This window comes from Physella acuta, unplaced genomic scaffold, assembly GCF_028476545.2.
Source record: "Physella acuta isolate Inbredline_101_S28 unplaced genomic scaffold, ASM2847654v3 ptg001942l, whole genome shotgun sequence".
Classification (NCBI taxonomy): domain Eukaryota; kingdom Metazoa; phylum Mollusca; class Gastropoda; family Physidae; genus Physella; species Physella acuta.
This window is the reverse complement of record NW_026733447.1, coordinates 41,849-65,855: the sequence shown is the minus strand read 5'-3', so window position 1 is coordinate 65,855 and position 24,007 is coordinate 41,849. Positions and strand designations below refer to the sequence as shown.

Here is a 24,007-nt window from a genome sequence, read left to right as displayed (position 1 = left end):
CTTTCGATTTGCACCCGCCTCATACTTTTTATATATATACCGCCACTGGTTACATTAGTAAACTGATCACAGAGTCTACTAACATAATACCCCCACCCCACCCCCCCAAACATAAAGAAATGGCTGGCCCATAACAACATTAACATATATATTAAGGAGCGCTACGTGTAATTAAAAACCTACTGAGTCACTCATATGACTTTATTAATTTAAAAAAAAAAACATCCCGTGACACAATTAAAAAAAAATCCAGGATACAAATACAATTTCAATCAATGGCTGTGTACGGGAATTTCCGAAGAAAGAATTCGGAAAGCCCAAGCGAAAACAATTTTCTAGCAAACAGGTATGTCGCGTGCAAGGATGTTCATAAAGTGACCTTTTAGACGGAATATAAACTGCTTGTTAAAATACAAGCAGGGTCTACCTTCTTGAATGCAATGTGCATCTTTAATTCTATGTAATTTAAATAAAAAATTGAGTAGAAAGATAGTAAAATGGCTATCTATAGCTTGCAGACATGACAGCCTTGTGGCTCAATTTAAAAAAAGACAGTAAATTGTAAAAATACATCTTAGAACAATTATGGAAACACGAACTGTCATATTTAAAATTGGGATCTTTGAGCGGATCTTGCACTCGACCAGCATACGACGATTTCATTAGGAGCCAGATTTTGTACTTAAAGTGCCCTCTTATTAAAGTTTTTAAAAAAATGGTATTGTTATAGCTAGTTTGTTTAGACCTTATTTGAACCCAACACACCACCAGCAAGCACCTAAGACAAAAACCTGTTGTACCTGCTAGTACAACCTAAGATCCTTTTTTTTTCAAATTTATTCAAATATTAAATATGTTGGTCTAACATTTAAAACGTCTTTCTTAGCGAATTCATATGTCATTTGAAATAGATTTCTGTACGATTTAGTTTTTTAACAGTTGACTAATCTTGTATTTCTCCAGGCCAAGCTACTTGAGTTTGTAGCTTCACGTTAGGAGACTGGTGATTTTATCGCATGTCACTAGGGAACTCTGTGTCAAGCACTGAACCACCCCAGCGCATCGGCCTCAACCAATCGCAGGATGAATAATAAAGTAGGGAAAGTCCCTAAGAAGGGTATTTCCCTTTTGGTCAACGCTTTTTTGTTTATCAACTTTAAAGGTGTGGACGTTAAGCAGTAGATACTTTTATAATGAACGATTTTGTCTTTCATTTCCCAATTGTTTTTTTCTTTGATTATATGTGCATTAGTTTAACTCCTGTTACACGATTGTTTTAATTCTCAATAAATAAAAACTGTAAAATGGTCCCATTAAAAATATATGTGGTGGCTATTAATTACTATTATTGTAGTAGTGTCTGTGAGTGTAATAATGTTCTGAGAGTATTGGTGTCTGGCTCTGTTTTAATGTTTAGGGCATTAGTAGTGTATGCTGTTACTGTAATGATTGTTAGTAGTTGCACTAAAGGGTTGGGTGTATGTTCAAAATGGATATCATCTGCTGTACTAAGCATTAAAGGTAGTTGCACTAAATGAACTAATGGACTCAAAAGTAGGGGTACTTTTCAAATATTCAGTAAAGAATACGGTAAAAACAGGAGTAGGGGTGGGTATGTACATATTTAGAACTACGTAACTCGATATGGAATTTATTATTTCTAAGAATCCACGAAGACAAAGATTTCCTAATTTTAGGCGGCGTTGGCGGATGTTATTTATAGATGGCCTCGCATTAGGTTTAGATCAAAAGGTTAACAAATTTTACTACCTGGACAAAGTAAAGTGTCATTCGTGCTTTTGAGAAGCTTCCCTAGAGGGGCGGGGCAGGGGGGGGGGGGGGGGTTGGATTGAACAGACGGGAGGGAAGGAGGTAGGCTGTGGATAAAGCTGTATAGAGTGTAATCTCTTAGGGTGTAATTACCAATATAACACAATCTTATATATATATATATATATATATATATATATATATATATATATATATATATATATATATATATATATATATATATGAACCAACATAAATCAAGTAGCACTAAAAATATTTTTTTAAATAACACTATCTTGCATTTATAAGTGTCCACATTATTTAGATGGAGTTGACATAATAGTTTACGTATTATCGAGGATAACTATACTATAACTTTACGCGTAACCTATCATCATCAGAAACATTACCATCACTGTGATTGTGACATAAAGATCAATATATCATTAAATTAATGTGTTCAATATAGTTGGTAATAATTTGATAGATTTGTTTTCAATTTATTTTATTTTTAGCCAACCCATTCAGTGTGGGTATAAGTAGGTAGATCTACAACGCTTTTTTTCAACTTGGTTATCGTACAATCTAAATCACGATACAAGTCTGTGGGAATTAAAGTGTCGATAAAAATAAAATATAGGTTAGATTTGGGTTTTTATCATTGGTCGAGAACTAACCAATGATAAAATGTTTTCAATGCGTTGGATGACCTGGTTTCTCCTTCGATTTATTTTTATCGGGGTACTGTTAAGTGAAAAACAAATGTCAGAAATTAAAAATAAGTTTGTACTTCCAGTATATACCACAAATCGAAAACAGAACATACATATATTATTATATGTTATTTTTTTTTACAAAAGTTAATAACGATTGTTGTATAAAAATACATTTCTTTTCAAGAAGTACCTTATCAGAACCTCAGCCTCAAAGTGGGATTGTATTCCGAGAAAAATTTGGAGCAAGTATATATCGTGGTATCCCGCACATTCTCTAGTAAACAAGTGTTTATACCCAGCACTGTTCCTCTATTGGACCTAGAACTAGATTAGAACTTATACATTGGACACACAGAATTTGACTTAACGAGCGTGATACTGAATGGATTATTACACTCACGTTTGAACTATTCATTTAAGAGGGAGCTTAAATAACTTTGTGGCATTGTGGATTTAAAACATAATCTAAATAGTGTACACAGCAGAATGCCCGCAGCAGGTAAGATTTGAAGACTGGACATACACAATTCTATTTGATTGTTTTATGTTGTTAATGACTTTAGATGTGCTCATATCGTTGTAATCGTAACACGGTATGTGTTGTTTTGGACGTAAGGTTTTGTGCAGTAATAATACTTTCCAAACAATTTTTAAAAATGTTTGGAAACTCTTTTTATTAATTGCGGTGTTCATTATTTAGTAGATTTTTGTTTCTTATTTATACTTTATAGATGTGACTTTCACTACTAGAATATTTGTGTTTTTTTTTTGTATGATGTTAATATTGTTAACTGTTTAAGTATTTCTGTTTCTTAATAGTATTTTATTAGTGATATTAATTATTTTAAATATTTCTTGTTCTCCTCTGTATTCTGTATATTAAATGTGACGTTCACTCTTCGAATATTTCTGTTTCTTATTTGAAGGTTACTTTATATGACGTTCACTCTTCGAATATTTCTGTTTCTTATTTGAAGGTTACTTTATATGACGTTCACTCTTCGAATATTTCTATTTCTTATTTGAAGGTTACTTTATATGACGTTCACTCTTCGAATATTTCTGTTTCTCATTTGAAGGTTACTTTATATGACGTTCACTCTTCGAATATTTCTGTTTCTCATTTGAAGGTTACTTTATATGACGTTCACTCTTCGAACATTTCTATTTCTTATTTGAAGGTTACTTTATATGACGTTCACTCTTCGAATATTTCTGTTTCTTATTTGAAGGTTACTTTATATGACGGTCACTCTTCGAATAATTCTGTTTCTTATTTGAAGGTTACTTTATATGACGGTCACTCTTCGAATATTTCTGTTTCTTATTTGAAGGTTACTTTATATGACGGTCACTCTTCGAATATTTCTGTTTCTTATTTGAAGGTTACTTTATATGACGGTCACGTTTCAAGTATTTCAGTTTCTAATTCGTACTTTTTAAACTCCTAGGTTTTACGTTTATCGAACAATATCAAAGTCTTGCTAAAAATTTAGAACAACATGCATCTGATGAGGATATTAACTATGATCAGCAGGTGAGTCACTCATTCTTTTAGAAGGTAATTTTAAAAAGCTGAAAAATGCTCAGTATTTGGTAGAACAAGATGTCAGGTTCTTTAGTGTACGTCAAAGAAAACAAAGACTTTTTTTTTAGCGTGCACTTGGATTTAGAGATTACCAGTAGCTGGTGTGTCGTGGGATGTTACCTGTGATTGTTTAGAGATTACCAGTAGCCGGTGTGTCGTGTGATGTTACCTGTGATTGTTTAGAGATTACCAGTAGCCGGTGTGTCGTGTGATGTTACCTGTGATTGTTTAGAGATTACCAGTAGCCGGTGTGTCGTGTGATGTTACCTGTGATTGCAGTACGTGCCCGGGTTATTAAGTTTGCCGCAGTCCTTTGTACTTGGATACATCATGTAGCTTAAATCAAACATCTAACTGCTTCAAATGCCGCAGTTGTTGGAAGGCATTTGAACAAGATTCTATTTTTTTTTTTCTTCAATTTTTTATTGTGCCTTCACTTGACACAACTTAGCTCCCCTGGTGCAGTAAGATGAGTGTAGCTGGGAAACAATTTCACGCTCCAGTGGCCACTAGTTGAAGCTCTCTTTGTTTTCATGCGGCTAGGCCGACGTAATTTGATGTCCGATATGGAATGCGAGCTTTGATGTCCCCACAGGTGTACCGTCCCAGATCGCCGTTGGTGGCGCGTGAACATTTTGGCGTCATTGGACAGTTTTTTTCAGTTTATCGACGTCAGCCAAACGTCCTGAACTCTCTCGCCAGGCCGCTGGAGTCTGAGACAGCTATGATAAAGCTGATCCATTCATTTATTAATTTAAAACTATCTTGAGACAATTTTTCTATGTGTTAAAGTAAATGTTGTTTACTTTCAGGTTCCCCAGCCGAGTTTTGAAAAATTGATAAAATCAGAAATCAAAACAGAGAGCGAGGATAACCAAGAGTGCCCGTACATGGACGCCATGTTTAACTCTAGTGGGGCACATGACAAAGTGGCACCTGACAACTTCTTGTCTACCATCTTCAGTCCAGACGCAAGTTACAATCATGAACATACTGACTTTCTGACCAACAGGGCTTCCCCCAGCTCTTGTTTCAGTTCCTCAACCCTCCTCACCCCCGTGTTGCCCAGCCCCCCTCAGTTCTTGTCCACATCTAGAACAAATTCCTACAATTACATCCATGAATCTGGAACAAGCGGATGTGTGGTCACAGAAAACAGTAACGGTGAAAGTTCAAATGACCACAGCTTAGAGTACATTGACCTTGATAAGCAGAAATTTTATGATGTCCTTGACCCATATTCAAGTAGCGGAAAATTACCGTTTTTAATGGAGGAACCAAACCCTCTTGAAGTACCGCTAGAAGAAGCGGTTTTAAAAATGCACAATGACATTCGAAATGACTCAGATAAACTTAACATTCCATTCGGTAAGTACCCGCTTGACTTATACTTAATGCAAGTCCTTAGTTGTAAGAAAAAACTGTGTCTTGTCATATGCCAGTTTTCACTGAAGTTTGACCTAATGCAGATCCTTACCTGTGGAGCCGAAATGACGTGCAAACATTTGTCCAGTGGGTCTGTAACAAGAATAGCCTGCACTCAGTGGCCCAGGTCTGCCATAAACTTAGCTCGTGTGATGGTCAGCAACTGTGCAGCCTCAAGAAAGCCGACCTGTCAAGCCTCTTTGGTCAGACGGGTGTCTTCTTATACAACGAACTGGAGCTGTGGAAAGCTGGTGAGTAAGACATCACTGCTGCTGCAGGCTCTCTCTCTCTCTCTCTCTCTCTCTCTCTCGATTAATGACGTAATCAAGATTTTGTTATTTGATGGGATGTCATGTTTTCTAACTGTATTTGATTTAATTTTTAAAAATCTCCCCCCCCCCCATGTAGCCAACAATTTTTTCCCAAGCAACTACCTCCCTTGTGATATCCCCACCTTGGCAGGCCGCCACTGTTACCACGAGACCAGCAGCGAGCCCACCTATGTGAAGACCAGTGTCTCTCCCGCCCCCAGCACCAGCAGTAGCCATGACAGTACGATCTCCACCCACTCGGATCACAGTGATGACGAGCCATTTTACGGTAAGATTTCAACTTTTAAGAATGATAAACCACCTCCTCCTTTAACGAATTGAAACTATTTCATAATAACGAAAGATGAACTGAACTGAACCTTTCTTTCCCTTTTCAGCTCACCCAAGGAAATCCCCAGTGTTTACAAGCCATGAACATTTCACTAAAACGATAAATAAGGTTCCTAGCGGTCGAGGTCATAAGCAGACGATACATCTATGGCAATTCTTGAAAGAGCTTCTCCTGTCTAACGAGAATCACTCAGACTGTATCCGATGGGTGGATAGACCTGCTGGTATTTTCAAGATTGAAGATTCCAAAAAGGTGGCCCACTTATGGGGCAGCAGGAAGAACAGACCAGCAATGAACTACGACAAACTAAGTCGCTCTGTAAGGCAGTACTATAAGAAGGGAATCATTAAAAAAACAGAGCAGTCCAAGCGACTAGTCTACCAATTTTGTGCTGGCTATTTGTGAAGAAATGAAAGCTATCCAACAGCTGCTATGTAATTGTTGGTGACTGTCTTGTCCCCGGCCAGACTCTGATCCTTGTAATCCAGCAAGTAACCCTAGCACTGGATGAGAGATCCGTAAGTGTCTGTATGGAGAGAATGGTTGTGAGGAGAACCAGACAAGAACTTTCAAACATAGGCCTACATTTGTTTTGTCCCAGAGAAACGTTCAAAACATTTTGACCAGATTAAAATGGGCTCTTAAAGACCAAAACAATGAGGCGTTTATAAGCCTAGGCATGCTATTAAAAGCAGATATTTATTCTGTACTTAAAACATTATCTGGCTGGCTACCAACTTGTTATGTTTAAAATTCTCCGATTTTTTTCGTGTAACTAGACGTCTATATATATTTTTTTTAAAGTGCAGCATTACAAGTGGCTTTCTTAAAGTTGTACATATCCTGATGGAGATTATTTTATGTTTATAGCTATACTTTCTCTTTTATAGAATTCCTCACAGTCTTCTTTTTTTTTACATCAAGCAAGCAAGCCAATCCTAAGAGTTGGATTAATTTTAAGCTGTCCAAAATCGTTATTTAAAATTGTTAAATATATTTTTAAAAATCAACTTTTTTTTAGCAGTGTATCATTGGTGAAACATTTACTCTTATATTCATTGATTTTCTGCCCTAAAGGAATTCTATCCAAAAATAACGTGAACTTAAAATATATTATGTATCATCTTCTATTGTACATAGATCTAGAAACAATATAAATATGCATTTATTTGATACTTGATTCATGCGCGAAAGCAAAAATGTTGATGTTTAAGAGATGACAGCTTTGTTTCTTGTTTACTCAACTGCTGCTGGTCAGCTAGTCAACCCCCCTCCCCCCATCTCTTTTGTTTGCAATGTTTTCAAAATGCCAAAGTGCATACAAAAATCCATTATTAATTTAAAGATGAGAATATAAAGCCGCCTAAAACCTACATTTTGATACTGAGTATGCATTGTGTGCTTTGCACATATCGGCAACGCGATCTGATTCAAATTGTAAAGCCTAATGGTTCTATTTGTCCTTAATTTGTTTTTAATCTTGTCACATTTGAACATTGACGCCTCGAATGAGATGTGAACATTGGTTCTCTAGATTACAGAGAACATTCCCTAACAGTGGTATTCAATCTTCACATCTTTTGGAAAAAACCCTGTCCTAGCACTCGATGCAGTTTTTTAACAGAACATCCGATATCGGAACGTATCACAAAGAATCAGATTTATTTTTAATATGTGCAATAACCTTTTAAAATGTTTTAGATATATATGAGACTTTCTTCAACTACTGTCGTTTAATTAAAAAATAGCTTTAATTAATTTATGCCATAACCAGGCTATCGACTTAGGATGATGAAAACACTGATACTGAGACCAATTAATTACTACTAGAGTACTGTAAATATGCCTACTATCACGTCGTTTTATTTACTTCCAACATCTAAAGCTACGGCTTTTTCTATGCCAAGATATTTTATACTGAATAAATATTTTTTTTTATAAATATAATCTTGTTCTAATTGTAAAATGTGTGTAGACTAAGCAGAGTTTCTTCCATGCATCTCTTCGCAGAAAGTCTTCCGCCCCCCCCCCCCCCCCGAACAACATGGAATTTATATAGATACATATACTTTTACCAGTGTCCGCCCCCCTCCCCCCGGAAAATGTTGACCGCCCCCCCCCCCCCCCCCAAAATATCAAGTGCCCCCCCCCCCCCGATGAAAATAGTCTGGAAGAAACACTAAGACTAAGGTCTAGTATTTGTAAAAAACATTCTCGCGAAATGAAGTTGATCGAAGCAATGGTGGACTGGGACCCCAGGAAAATTCTCGGCCTATTAGTGCTTTAAAAAAATGTTGGTAGGAAAAAAGATGTAAAAGCTCTTTTTAAGTTGCAGCTTTGAATAATCGACAAAGGAGTTAAAAACGGCAATACATACAGATTTAACTACTTTCTACCTTGACAATGTAAAATAAATACCCTTAAGAAACGTCGACCGGCAAAAACCTCTTTCAAACTTTATCCAAGATAAGGGCGGGGGGGGGGGGGGGGGGATTTAAACTGGATTGGTGAGTACATAACACTTTATACTTAAAAAAGAAACCAATTGTATTTAAAGTGTATTTTGTAACAGTAAAATATGAAAAAGATAAGGGGGGGGGGGCGCTTTTTTGCCAAGGTAAATGGGTAGGATTTACACCGGAGTGGTGGGTAGATACATCGTTTAACACTTAGTATAGAAACCAGTTGTATTCACGCGTAGTGTAGAATTTACTAATCAGTTTTGTTAAAGAATGACGCAACTAGCTCTAATTCTTTGTAAGTGGAAATTACGATTCTCTCAACTTCTTCGTCAGAGATCAGATCAGAGTTTCTTCCAGGCATCTCTTCGAACGAAATGAAATTTATATAATTTATATAGAAAATATATACTTTTAACAGTGTCCGTCCCCCCCCCCCCCGAAGAAAGTCTACCGCCCCCCCCCCCCCCCCCCCCGAAAATTTCAAGTGTCCCCCCCCGGAGAAAAAGTCTGGAAGAAACACTGGATCAGATACTTTTTACAAGCTTTTATTTTTAACTTGCTTCCTCGTCCAGTCTGTCGACAGTCTGTCTGTCGTCATAGATCGAAACGCCCGAGCGAGATTTTGGGCACTTCAAACTGACAGATTCGTTTCAAAGTTGGCACATGGGTCAAGACCTAAATACAATGCAATATGACATTAAATTTGACTTAATTGGATGCCTAATTATTTTTTTATAAATTAATTAAAATTTTCTGAAATTATTAGGCAGTCTTATCCAACTATTCCGCACTATTATACTATTAATAGTTTTTAGTCATGCAACTGTAATAAAAAATAATTTTAAAGTACTGAAAAACAAATTCATAAAAAACGTTAAGCTTTAATGTAATAATGCACTATTAAGGAGAAAAGAAACGATTTTCTTTAGTTAAATACTCTACTATTTAAAAATCTATAAAGGAAATAGTGGGTCGCTTCATAAATATTAGTAAAAGTATCCAATACATATTATGGCGACCCACGCTATATTTTTCCTGGTGGCCGGATTTTTCCTCGATGACCCAGCGGAAAGTAAATTACTAGATCTAGTAAGGTAATCGATAACAAAGTAGTTCGTTGTCTACAATGTCAAGCTCAAAACTGAGCAGTGGCCACCCCGCAAAAACAAATTTTGGGCCTCCCCATATATATATATATATATATATATATATATATATATATATATATATATATATATATATATATATATATATATATATATATATATATATATATATATATATATATATATATATATATATCAAACAAAAAATATGGACATAGGATACTCATTTCTGGCCTGATCGGGTTTTGAAAAATAAAATACATTTTTTTCTATTAAATCAAATTACAACAACTTCTCAAGTGTGTGAGTGCTTAGTCTGTTTTGAAAATCTGTTTTATTTAATTTCTGCTGTATTATTACTAACTGGGGAAACGGTCGAAAGAATATGAAAAATCAAAGCTTTGTATGTGTAATGGTTTCTCGTGTTATGTTTATTTCAATGTCTTTTTGTATTTATATTATTAATTTTAAATACATTTCCTTTTTATACTATGTTATTCTTTAGTATGTATTTTTTAAAGAAATAATAATTAAGAGAAGTAATTGCTTTTGTAATTTGTTTATTACAAATCTATTAAAAGGACCTTATGAGCACCCTTATTTGACTATTGAAAAAAGGGAAATAAGTAATGGAAGTGGTTTAACCGTTTGCCTATCTTTCACAGTGATTTAAAAACAATGGGAAAAAGAACATACAAGAGCGTGGGATGGTGTCTATAAATTAAAGATAATCCAACCGCAGCTGTAGTATTCTTGTTACAAAACAACCATAAAGTCAAAAATAAAAGAAAATTAAAGTTTTTTAATTATTAAAAAATTGATTATGGTCGGCTGTGGGCCCCCTAAATGGCGTCCCCCCCTGCACTGCGGGGTCTGGCGGCACTGTAGTTCCGCCCCTGAAACTGAGCCGAGCTATTATGTAACTATGATATAAAAAGGATGTTGTAATGTAACTGGTGCGACCAAAATATAATTTGACTTGTCAACAAAACGTGATAATTGATGTATACAAGTTTTTTTTTTTTATAATCAACGCAATAGACACCGAAGGGTCCACCAATGCAAAATATAACGCAATTGGTGGTAGCGAAATAGAATAGTTTGACACTGAGAGAACTAGCACACTAACAGGAAGTGTCAGCTACATTTGGGTACGTTCGCAGAAAGGCCGAGAGTGCGATCGGGCGCAGAAAGCTATGGGAGATGTAGAGAACGGTTGTGTGCAGAGATCGGCTGTGAGAGAACGGTTGTGTGCAGAGATCGGCTGTGAGAGAACGGTTGTGTGCAGAGATCGGCTGTGAGAGAACGGTTGTGTGCAGAGATCGGCTGTGAGAGAACGGTTGTGTGCAGAGATCGGCTGTGAGAGAACGGTTGTGTGCAGAGATCGGCTGTGAGAGAACGGTTGTGTGCAGAGATCGGCTGTGAGAGAACGGTTGTGTGCAGAGATCGGCTGTGAGAGAACGGTTGTGTGCAGAGATCGGCTGTGAGAGAACGGTTGTGTGCAGAGATCGGCTGTGAGAGAACGGTTGTGTGCAGAGATCGGCTGTGAGAAAACGGTTGTGTGCAGAGATCGGCTGTGAGAGAACGGTTGTGTGCAGAGATCGGCTGTGAGAGAACGGTTGTGTGCAGAGATCGTGTGATGACGGAGATGAAGAATGCCGATAGTGGATACACACGTGGTTGGCCTTGGCTATCGTGGCCCATAAGTGCAGCTAAGATTGATTGAGGATTGAGACCGGGCTCCTCATAAAGGGTACATTGAATGTAGTTGTCGCAGAGAATGGTTGAAGGCAGATAACAGTGTCAGTAGAACGTGAGATACGGAGAGATACATGTTAGAACTTGTGACATTGGAGGTGTGTTGATTCTCGTGTATTCTTGGAGCAGTGATATAAAGTGTTGTAATCTCGAACCTGCAGTCAGTGTGTGATTCTTTATATGAGTTGGATATGTCAGTGCCAAATGAGGTGTCCACAGACTAGCGGATGAATTCCAAATACATACACGACAGGGGGTTACATACCTCTGTCGCATTTGGGTGCTGCGAAAAGGGGTTTAACGCAACCTAACAAAGAACGTCACTCACTCACTGGAAAACAAGTAGGACTTAGAATAAACCACCAAATGACAAAAAACGTTAAAAATTAGTCATTAACAAGAAAGTGATGTAAAATTAGAAAACCCAAACGTTGACCAAGTGGACAGCTTTATATATTCCGGAAGTGTGGTCAATGTGCGGGAGGAACAGACGAGGACATCAAAGGCAGAACAGGCATGTGTCAGTCTTGCAACGGTCTGGTCAGACATCTCAAACAACACTAAATAACGAATGTTTTACTCAAATGTAATAAAAGTCCTGCTATACGGATCCGAGAAATGGAAAACAGAGGTAACAACAAAAAGAATCCAGACTATTATTAATAGGTGTCTATGGAGTATATTAAAAATTAAATGGCAAGACAAGGAAGAAAAGACAAAGTATGCGATATGTGTGGACAGAAAACAATAGCAAGGCAAATCATGGAGAAGAAATGGTAATGGATTGGGCAAACGCTTTGGAAGTACGCTGGTAATAGAGTCAGATAAGCCTTGGAGTGGAACCCCCAGGTCAAACGACGAAAGGGTCCACCAAGGAAGATATTGCGACGTAGCGGGCTAGAGGAGGCCGATAGGAGGGGTGAATTGAGAACTGCTGAAAAGAGTGGCAGGGGATTGGAGAGAGTGGAATACTCTGGCACAAACCCTCATGTTCCGCAAGGAAAGAAAACAATATGATGATGAACACATTTTTAAGAAAGAATAAAACAAATATAAAAACCTTTCTAATAACAAGCTTGTTTATTTATCTTATTTTCAGATCTTTTAAAAGCTTGTTATTAGAAAGGTTTTTATATTTGTTTTTTTTTTCACTTTTTACTTTCTCGTATATGAAGTATAGAGAAAGTATTGTTATCGTGCAAAAAAAAAAAAAAATTTAAAAAATCGAGATTTTTGCAAATCTCGACGTTTTACACCTCCCTGAGTCGGAAAAACATAGTTTTGCAATCTTGTCCGTATGTCTGTGTATGTGTGTATTTGTGTCAAAACGATAACTTGAGTACCGTTACAGGTTGATGAAATTATAATTTTTATATATATATAAGTATTATATCAAATTTGTAGTTCTGTTGCAACTTTTCAGCGATTTCTGGTAACCGGAAGTAGAACTTATTCTTCTTTCAATTTTTCAAAAGCTTGAGTACTGTCTCGGATAGATAAATGAGATTTCAAATGTAAGTAAAAGATCTAATTCTCTGCTTTTTGTCAAATTTTGAGTTATTTCCGATTTCTCAAAAAACGCATGTAAATTTATAAAATACTAATAATATTCCGCACTATTATACACATATTCTTAGGCGTTTACTTGGTGCGCAATTCTTTTGTCTACGAGATTCTATTCTGTTTTAAAAAGCAATTAAAAGTGGATTAAAAATCATGTCTATATCCCGAGTTGCCATCACCCGTAGTGTTATATAAGAATATTCGAGAAAGTTTAGGGGAGATCACTCCTGGGTATATTATTAATGAGGTTGACACAAGATCTAATTAGGCTAAGACTAAAATATTGCGTTAAAGCCCGACTAGCAGTGTTCCCTCTAAGCTGCGCGGTTGCGCAGTACTTACAAATATGCCGCGCAGTCATTTTCTGATCCCGTTTTGTTAAACTAAGTCTTTGTGTTTGTTTTGGGCATAAAAAGGAACCATTGGTATCATTTACCGGACTGGACCAAGCCGATACTTATTTTGTGGCCACGGTTGTCGTTCCACAGGTCTAGTATATGACTTCACTCTCATCTGGGCGGGTACCAATGTCTGGGTGACACTCCCACTGCTTGATTTAATGTTTACCCAAAAACTGACCTAACAAGATGTTTCCATCATCACCGACCCCCCCCCCCTTCACACTTTCCACCCTACCCCTTGATACTATGACGATTTACTCGTCAGATGCAAATTGTACGCTACTTAAAGTGGATGTGTTTTTGCTCTGTTTGGTTTAAGGATTTATATATTATATATCCGATTCTTGGGATTATTACGTACACGTACTGTCAACGTCATTTACTGTCTCGTGTTCACATAGAAAATTGTGCGATTTTGTACAACCGCTCACATGTATCGGACCTTAAACGTCTGCTGGTTGAAATTAACACTGAGCGAGAAGAACGAATTGAGCAAACAAGCGCCAGTGGTCAAACGAAAATCAAGTTCGAAATCGAATCCTAATAGATTATGTTCCAGACACTAGGATGAACGCCTCGATGCTGACGGTACAACTGATTCATATCATAACCACATGGGGAAGTATGTTTCTATACCATAGTGTGTACCTTTTTTAAGCAGACGTTTTAACAGTAAATTTAGCAGTGTTCTCGATTGTAAAGACAAGATCGAAGAAACAATTTCTTTTAAGAGCTATGTTTATGTTTTATAGCTTCAAAGTTTCCATCAGATGACAATGCTTTGCACCGCAAATATTTTTTTAAAATCAATAACAGTTTAGAAGTCAGCTCCTAAATGTCCTCTGTTTACTTTTATCTTTCCGTTTGCGGATAAGCTTGAGGTATTATAGTCGTTCACTAAATTGAATAAGGCGCGTCCGCCGGCGCCAAGGATATCCTATGAGCTATATGGTGCACAATTTCGTTTTGAACAGTGCGATAGACCACGGGTTCCCAACCTGGGGGTCGCGACCCCCCTGGGGGTCGCGAAGGTCTTTCTGGGGGGTCGCCAACTGGTATACTAAACCTTAGTAATTTGAAACAAAACATAAATATTTAGAAGATTTTTTAAAATTCGGCTTCATTAACATCACTGGAAATGTAATAGAGAAGAAACAAAGCGCACTGTACAAAGTTGTTCTCAGTCACGAATCTATGAAATCTTCAAAACTAAAACTCATTTTGAGACGAGTCATTCGGAACACACCAAAAACATATGGAGTTCTTTCGTCGGCAAGAAGCTAGTTGCAAACGCCAGAGACTTGATCGAACTGGAAGTTTTCACCAACATTAGTGCAAGCATCAAATGAAGTCGCGATAGAAAATGCCAAGCAAAAAAAAAACAATAAGGGAAAATCTCATCAAACGCTGCATGTACGTAAATGTTAAATAACACATTTTTATCGAAATTAAGCTTTCACCATTGTTTGCTTTTCAAGTTGATAAATCAACAGACGTGAGTTCGTGTTCGCAGTTGCTGGTCTATGTCTATATTCATGCGGATGATAGCAAAGAAGAGTTGCTCTTTTGTGAAGATAGCATGGAGAAAATAAATACCATTTTTGAAACTGGATGATTAAAATGGGTTAGAACGGCTATGTGGGTTTGTACGGATGGTGCGCCATCTATGTTTAGCTCAAAATCGGGCTTTCAGAAAGCAGAAAAGATTTAGCTCCCTAACCACTGCCCTAACCAATCGACACCAATAGTCCATTGCTAGTATAAGTCGTAAATTATATAAAATCTGGAGCCTTCAAAGAACTGAGCAAAAACATTGATATAGATCACGAGGTTCTGCTCTTCTACACTGCAGTACGCTGGCTGTCAAACGAAATCTGAAATCAAATTGTTCTTGGAAGTGCAAAGGAAACAAGACTTTTTGGTATACTTAAAACGACATAGAGTGATTGGAGAGAGTTTCATACCTAGCAGATGTGTTCGAACATCAAGATAAGCTTAACCTGAAGCTTTAGGGAAAATGAACGAATATTATAACTTTCCATGATAATCTCGGGGCATTTTTATCAAAGCTGTAAAATCGGTAAAGAAAGTAAATCTTGGAAATATTGTAAATTTGAGAAACTCTGCGGTGTGGTAGATGAATCTGATTGTGATATAATTAAAATTTTGAAAGAAGCGATTTCTGGGCATCTTGAATCTCTTGAAAACGAACTGCATCGCTATTTCTCTGAGCTGAAAAAAGAAGAATCTACATTGACGCATTACCCATTCTCTTCTTCCCTTGATGTTGCCAGCATTCCCGATGAATTACAAGATTATTATTATCTGATTTACAGAATGATTCCGCGTAAAATGAAAAACTGTATACACAATTTCGGTGTAGTATTCACCATTCATACCCAAACGTAAAATTGATTGACTTTTCGAGAATATATTTTCAACACTATTCTTTGATTAAAAACAAAATTAAGATAATTATAATGACATAGGTTGGCGTTAACAAAAATGGTTGTTAATTAAAAACTTAACCACGAAGGTTTAGTGAATAGTATGCAATTTTAATCATGCTATTAAAATAGTTATCAAGAGTAGTTCATATTGAAAGTCTAATAGAAAATCTTATTTTAGTGCTTATTAATTTTCATACTAATTTCGACTTTTTAATTCTATGGGGGTCGCGGGTCACTTAATTTTTATAAAAGGGGGTCGCCACTCGAAAAAGGTTGGGAACCACTGCGATAGACTATGGATAAGAAAGGTTTCTATAGTCTTTATCTGAATCGAATCCGGGCGTCTTCCGGCGCCCCGACATGGTACTATTTGGCGCCCCGGGCCTTCCCATGTTCGCTATGGCGCCTACGTTCGTTTAAATCAGGGGTCTCCAAACTACGGCCCGCGGGCCAGATGCGGCCCGCGAGGTCCTCTCATCCGGCCCGCGTAGATATTTTTTTCCACGGAAAAAAGCGTTTGTTGGTGATGGCTGAGGAACTTTGACCAGAAAAATTAAAGACATGCCAGGAAGAAACTGGCCCCCGAACAGAAATTTGTTAGTTAATACGGCCCTCGGACTGAAAAGTTTGGAGACCTCTGGTTTAAATGAACGCATAAGACTAAGAATAAGTTGGGGTACTATGGTCTTTTACTAAGTTGAATCAGGCGGTTCCACTGACGCCTCAGAATGATGCGATTTGGAGCAGTATGCTTTTATGTTTACATTTAAGTTTGTTTATGTTTGTGTTTATTTCAATTATTTTGAGTTATTGTTTGCGGTTGTTTCTATTCGTATTTGTTTTTTGTTTGCGTTTGTGTTTTTTTTTTTGAGTTTGGTTTTGGTTAGTTGTGGTTAATTCAAAAAGTAATATATTTCCTCAACCCGAACACTACCGGGCATATGCTGATTACTAAACACACAAGTCATGGTCCTTTACAGATAGGTTTATCAGAGAGGCCAGTGCAGGGCCTGGCCAGCTAGTTATATCTAAATGTTGGTGAGGATGTGGATTTAAACAAATCATATTAGGAAGCAAGGCAATGTTAGACGCGAGAAATTGCAATAAATGCCCCTGAAAGGTTAGCTAATTTAGTTTTCAAGTCAGCTATATTAAATGTTGCACGCGTTAAACTACTGTATTTGTATTACCGTTAAGGTGTCAACACTGTTACCATTTTAGCATAGTAAGTCGACTATATTACTTGTTTAAGTATAACTCTCAAAGATTTTGTTTTTATTATTTTGATGGTATTTGTATCTCCATTTAATTGCATACGCTGCGTTAGTCATACGCATTATACTATTAATTTATCAAAATGCACGCCTTCATTATTATGCAAGCCTAAACAAATATTAACTTGCCCAAACACCGCGCTCACATTTTTTGCACAAGCCCTAGGTCCTTAGCTCATCTCTTAAAGACAGTTGTCTGCCCCTTCGTACATTATCGCTCTTGTAAGCTCAGACACATTTTGGCAATCAATGCTTTATCAAGAAAGCATTTAAACGTTAATTTAAAATGAGTTTCTTTATCATACACAAAAAAAATAATAATAAATTAAGACAAAGTTTATTCTTATATTTAAAAGGGCTAAAATAATCCATTTACCGTGTTTCTATCACAGCTACTAATGTGTTACCTCTACATCTTACAAGTGGTCCAGACAAACTATTTAAGGAAAGAAGTATCATTCATTCTTATTGAAAAGTAGTTATCTAAAACTTGTCTCATGCATTTCTGTAGATTTACAATATAAGGTTTATTTTTGTTAAAAATAAACTGTAAGTAGCTTCATAGTAAACGATTTAGGCTAATAGTATTTATTTGATCATGTTCAGTTTAGTTTCTAAATGGCTAGGTATTAAAAAAAAACAGGTTCATGTCAAAAAGTTTTGCTAGAAATAAATATGACTTAACAGGTTGCACATGATACAAATATAGTTTACAATTATTATAGGGAGAACTCCTGTGGTGGATTTTTGTCCTTACAGTTTATGGAAAAACACCTTTTAGTTTTTTCTTTCACTCAGTCAACTTGTGTGTCTCTCTCTTTCTCTCTCTCTCTCTCTATATATATATGATGTAGTCCTATAAATAGACACTATTACAAAAAATAAGTGCAATAAGATCAAGTACAGCAATTCTATAGCGTATTAAGAGCTATAATAAACAGTAGAAAAGTTACAGCTGTACAAAATCTGTTATTTGCATGCCAGTACCAACATTCCCTCCTATGCCTTGAAGTACACAAGAATATATGCACTTTACAAAATGATGGTGCAAGAGATTTAACAACTACTGCATAACTAAGAGGGAACATATGGCTAGTACCTAAGTATTTGTTTAGGTACAATACAATTTTTTATCAGTGTAGCATACACCAAAAAAAAATAATAATAAAGCTTCTACATGCTAACTTAAGAAAGCTATGCAGCTATAATACTTGGTTATTTATTAACTAAGTTATTGAATAAAACACAGAGCAGTAGATAGATCTCAATTTATTCAGAATAGGTCATTAAATTAATTAAGCCTATATTATAGAGATGATAAAACTAAAATGCTTTTTTTTCTGTTTAAAATCAAACCATCACTTACGCTTTTTCTTTTTCAGTGTAAATGTTAAAATTTAATAAAAAACCTATTAAATGTTTATGACTGCGAGATTTAAACTGCAACATTTTTCGAACAATCTTTTTTAAAACTACGAAATCAAAATTGAAAATTATCTATTTTATGGTAACATCTTTATTTAATTTTTTTAAAAATAGTTTACCTAGAAATTTTAAAAATGCTTAAAAAAGTAATTTTAAAAAAAGTATAATTTTTGTAATATGGATAGATTAAAACAAAATCCATAAATGATTAGAAAAAATACAGAATATGAAAAAATAAAAGAAGCCTGAATTTCTTTGATTCTTTGCAAAAAATATAAATGGAAAATATCGTATATTTAAATAATCCAAATTGCACAGTTATTTTATTTCATAATAAGTCTGTCACTTTTAAAACTTAAAGAAAAAAATCAGTTACATATGAAGTTTAAATTTATAAATACTATAATGCTCTATGAATCAGAAATAAATTTGATGTATTTATGGAAGACCTGTCCTGACAACATTATACCATTTTAACAACAAGAGAACACATTTTGTTGCTACCATGTCCCAGAATTAACATGAGGAAATATGGCACTCATTAAGCAAGTCTACAGGACCAAGCTTAGCCCATGTTTCAAAGATATGTTGTCAACTGTTTTACTTCTGAAGCTAATTTGTCAATTTCTTGATGATAATAGAGCAGGAGTGTATAAGATGAGATATGTCAGTTCTTTTTACAATCACAGGAAAAGTCGTCTGGTAATGACTTGAACACCCAACCACCTTCTATTTTCTTAAAGTACTGGTGGGGAAAAAGAGAAGGGTCTTATTTAAGTTATCCATAGGATGCATATATTGATAAAATCTTTACTAATTAGTAAACTAAAAATGGTATACCTTAGAAGAATATTGTATATTTAGATCATGTCGATGTTTTTCACCTTCCCTTTGAATTTCTTCAAGCTAAAAATAATTGAAGATAAACAGATAACATAATCTTAATAATTAAAAGCTTTAAAAGTTACTTATTACCCTTATTACAAAGCTTCTCTTTATTAAACAGTAAATTAACAGCTATAAAAATTATTTTTGCTTGAAATTTACCATAATTTAAAATGTTGACACATTTATCATACAAGGAAAACAATTAATTATAATCTAAACTAAATGTTTAAAATCAATTAAACTTTTTTCTTCACAAAAATCCATTTTTAAATGTAATTACTTTCCTTAATAAAGGAAACTGATATTTAAATAACTCACAATTCTTTTATGTTCAGTAGCTGTTTGGATGTCCTTTAGTTTTAGAGCTTTAGTTACATGCTGCCACAGTTTCCTAGATTCATATTCTTTTTGTTTTTCAACTGGTCGAACATACTTTTTATGAATTTGTAAAGTATTTACATCTATTTGTTTTGTTGATCCCTAAAAAGGAACATAATTTACAATAAAGCTAAAAGTGATAGCTAATACAACAATAAACAAAATAAAAAGTAAATGAAGATAATTAGCTACTTAGTTTAATTGTTTCAATAAATAATGACTTGTAATATATAGTTAACTAGCATGCCTGTTCGTGCTGCGGGGTTAGAAGAAAGTTTGACAAAAAATTTTAAGATGGGTTTATCTTAAAAAATGTCAGCACCATATTTCTTGGATCATATTTGTCAGGGCACAGGTTTGCCCACACTACCGCAGAGCATGCCCAAAGGCGTGCAGTATGAAAGCCTTAAGTGTACGTTAATCACTCTCCGTAATGATGAGGCAGAACACACTTCGACGACCGCCAGGGTGTCAGGAATGTAGTGGGATGCTCTCTGGAGCCCACGCTTCACTACGCAGGGGCGCTGTGTATGGCTCCTAACTCTGTTTAATCATTGAATGTTGAATGCCACCTAGTTAATATTGTAGGGTGCTCTTTAAAACTAATGTAGGCGCCATATTGCTCACAATGTAGTATGGGGTGCCAAATCACGAGGTACCAGTGGATGTGCCTGATTCAATTTACTGAATGACTATAATACCACATATTATCCATACTCTATCGCACTCTTTAAAATGAACGTAGGCGCCATAGTGCTCACTGGTGAGCCCGGGTGCCAAATTGGTCCCTGGCTGGGAGCCCGAAGACTTGCCTGATTTGATATAGTCAATGATTATTGCTGCCCATTGTGTCTTTGATGTATGGACTTTTAAAAAAAAGAACATACGTGCCGTAGTCACGCTATCGCCGGAGCACAGCATCTGTATCTGTTGCAGTTTTACCGCGAAATACAGTAGTACCCCTTACCCGCTATGCAGGACGCCCCCAATTAATGGATAACAAACGCGAAGTATAGCCACTGGAACTCTGGGCTCCAAACCATGTATTGACAAAAATATCAACCTTCTGGGCGCTGCCCATTTGTGATTTTAATTTTTGTATTCCACAGAAACCTTCTTGAGAGTATTCTCATCAACTCCCAAAAGATTCATGGCACTCAGATGAACAGTGTCAATAGACTTATTTTTAGATACCCTATGTAGAGAAGAATCATATTGCGCCCTACTTTCTTTTTCATATATATAGATAAACAGGTAAAACAAACTTACATTAGCATAGGTAAATTCCATAATGTTGTTCCATTCTCCTTGTACTTTACATATAACATCCCCTGTTTTTATATTTTTTGCCTCTGCTGTTATGTGATGAAGTTTTCCTCCATAAAAAGGCTGTTTCAAAGATTTTTAAAACTAGTTTTTATAAATTTAAAATTATTCAAATATGTGCATTCACAACATACTTACTTAGAGGAATTTGCCAACCTTGATAATATTTGTAATCAATAAATGGTTAAAATTAGACAACAAAAAAACTAGCATATTTTACCTTGGTATGAAAGACTATACTAGATGTATATCCTGTTTTTTCACAAACAAGTGAAACCTTATCTCCAAGCTCCACCCATGGTACTGTTAATATTGATCTTGCATAGGCACTTGGCATTCCAAATACATAGTCTTCTCCCAGTTCTTCAAACCGTAACCTAACTAGTTGAAAGTAAAAATGACCTAATCATAGTGTGTTGTGATTAGTTTTCTTAAATGTGCAATTACTTATTATTTTAAAAACTCCAACTAGTTTAACTAAAAGCTATTACTAACCTTTCCCTATCATAGAGACACCTATTGACATTCCCATAAACTTGGATTTTGTATAGATGGAAGCATTCATTCTTATTTTACCATCAAGTGTTGCAAAATAGAAGGCAGACACTGTTGAAGTAGATTTACATGTTTATCAGGCTAAGTTTAAGAACAAGCTGTTAAAAAATAAGAAAATAAAACTAATACCTTTTGTTTGCATATAAAGTTTTTAAATATACATTTGGCTTTTATGTTTTTTATTTTCTATTTTTAGTATTAAGATAAAGATATAATGAAAGACAACACAAAAGTTCAAAAAACAATAGTAGTTTATTAATTTATTCCCAGCTGATCATCTGTGAGTCCTCAAGACTAAAAGAAGTTGACTTTACACCCTAATAATTGCATGTCAATAATATTCCAACATCAAAATCACACTACACAAGTTATTATATTTATCTGTTCTCAGAAACTTGTGATATCAAAAAAATATTTGGAAACATTTGTTGTGAACACCAGCTCACCAAACTTATCACTATTGGCCTACATACTTGCTTCTCTGGTTATTGCAAACAATAATCATTAAATGAACTTTTAATAAGTTATATTGAAAAGAAGATATTTATCGTTAGAAAGGAACTAGAAAATTTGAAAGAAACTTCTGCATTAGAAATTGGTCCATTATGGTGCAGATAAATCTAGATTTAGTGATTTAAGCTCAAAAAAGATATTACCTGGTGGATGATGAGACACTTGCTCCGCTGTGTAAAGAATTTTATTTTTCTTGTGGTCTGGAGAATTGATATGCCAGGAACAATGAAATGTCTCACCAATAATTGGGTTGTATGGTTTCTTTGCAACTGAGCCCTTAAATAAAGTATAGCCGTTTTTACATAAAGGTTCTTGAGTTCAAAACACCTGATATTGCTAAAGTAAACACAGCACTGAAGTTTTACCTGCCTGCCTACATGGAAAGATGAGAGATACCATTCTAACACTGCCAGCATTCTTTTTTCAGGTTCAGGATATTCAGGAATTCTGATTAAAAATTACAAATTGTTGATCCCAATCCAACTTTTCCAATATTGCATATAATACAAAGTGTTGTTGAATAATTGTACTTTAAGAATCTTACAGCTTAAACCTCTCTGCTTTAGTGGCTTTTAAAACTAAATGCTTACATTTTCAACTATAACTAATCATGCAAGATTTTTAACAAAATCTGACTTACTTTAAAAATAAGTCTGGATGACACATGTAGTCAGCAAACATTTCCAATAAAGATCGTTTCTCTAATATAAACGTTGGCAGAACCACCTAAACCACAAATTCAAGTTGTAAAACAGTCAAAGAAAACATAGTAGAATAAGTTCCAACTTATATATGCCCTTAATGTGCCAAGAAAACCACATTTTTACTTTCTTGTTTGGAAGAAGTATTGTAGTCATGCTGAATAATTAAGTTTTTTTGTGTTTTTAACAGTTTTCACTGCTTTACCCCGCTCTTCTTTTTCATATACAGAATTTAAAGCACTGGTTCCCAAACTGTGGGTCTTAAAATAGGGGGGGGGGGGGGGGGGGGGTCGCCAACTTGGAGACTAATCCAAACAAAAATATTCAACATAATTTTAAAGTTTTTGTTATTTTGTGAAAGTTTGTTGAATTTTATTTTAACAACGAAAGCGAAAACAATTTTTAAAATTGATTTTATTTACTTTTCTCGTTAGTATATTTTTTATTCCGATTCAGCCCTTCCCTAAGAAATCAGGTTTTTGACAAGCATTTGTTTTCTGGGCTGATTTAAAAAAATACCCACAGATTATTGAAGTTTTCAGAATATTATTTGTGTTATTGAACATTTTATATAGGAAGTATCGTACATGCTAAAGAACAATTTTTGACTGAAATCAAGTTTCACCATTGTATGCTTTTCAAGTTGATGCAATCAACAGACCATGCTCACAGTTGATTGTCTCCATAAAATATTTTAGTTCAAATTATATCAAAGAAGCATCTTTTTTAGTGAACATAAACTACTACAAAAAGCGACGATATTATGGAGAAAATAAATAAGCTTTTTGAAACTGGAGGATTAAAGTTGGGAAAATGGTTGAGGGGTTTTTGTAGAGGGTCACCATCTATGCCTGGGTCAAAATTGGAAGTGAAACGGAAACAAGACCTTTTGATATACTTTACCAAGAGTGGTTGGAGAGAATAGCAGATAAATTCGAACGCAAAATAGGCTTAACCAGAAGTTTCTGGGAAAATAAGTGTATTATATCACCATTCACAATAAACTTGGAGCATGTTTCTCCAAACTATGAAATTGGTGAAAAGT

The 24,007-nt window shown here is 35.4% G+C and overlaps 2 protein-coding genes across 5 annotated transcripts in view; one reads left to right on the top strand and one right to left on the bottom strand.

Annotated features, from left to right (window-relative positions):
* The first annotated feature begins 2,749 nt into the window (after positions 1–2,749).
* LOC131931313 (SAM pointed domain-containing Ets transcription factor) lies at positions 2,750–7,378 on the top strand. Its single transcript, XM_059288062.1, has 6 exons — positions 2,750–2,985; positions 3,938–4,023; positions 4,887–5,442; positions 5,544–5,750; positions 5,908–6,099; positions 6,209–7,378. Exons 1-6 carry the CDS (start codon positions 2,973–2,975, stop codon positions 6,565–6,567), a joined length of 1,413 nt encoding a protein of 470 aa, XP_059144045.1. The 5' UTR covers positions 2,750–2,972; the 3' UTR covers positions 6,568–7,378.
* A 10,121-nt stretch (positions 7,379–17,499) lies between these two features.
* LOC131931311 (oxysterol-binding protein-related protein 11) overlaps positions 17,500–24,007 on the bottom strand; it is a 48,344-nt gene continuing 41,836 nt past the window's right edge. For all 4 annotated transcript variants that reach the window (XM_059288058.1, XM_059288060.1, XM_059288056.1 and 1 more), the window contains exons 14-22: positions 22,902–22,987; positions 22,627–22,708; positions 22,405–22,537; positions 21,689–21,799; positions 21,414–21,574; positions 21,137–21,256; positions 19,808–19,969; positions 19,442–19,507; positions 17,500–19,346 (exon numbers count right to left, since the gene is read on the bottom strand). In XM_059288058.1, the coding sequence (XP_059144041.1) occupies positions 19,269–19,346; positions 19,442–19,507; positions 19,808–19,969; positions 21,137–21,256; positions 21,414–21,574; positions 21,689–21,799; positions 22,405–22,537; positions 22,627–22,708; positions 22,902–22,987 (999 nt within the window). In that variant the 3' untranslated portion in view covers positions 17,500–19,268. The remainder of the gene's footprint in view (positions 19,347–19,441; positions 19,508–19,807; positions 19,970–21,136; positions 21,257–21,413; positions 21,575–21,688; positions 21,800–22,404; positions 22,538–22,626; positions 22,709–22,901; positions 22,988–24,007) is intronic.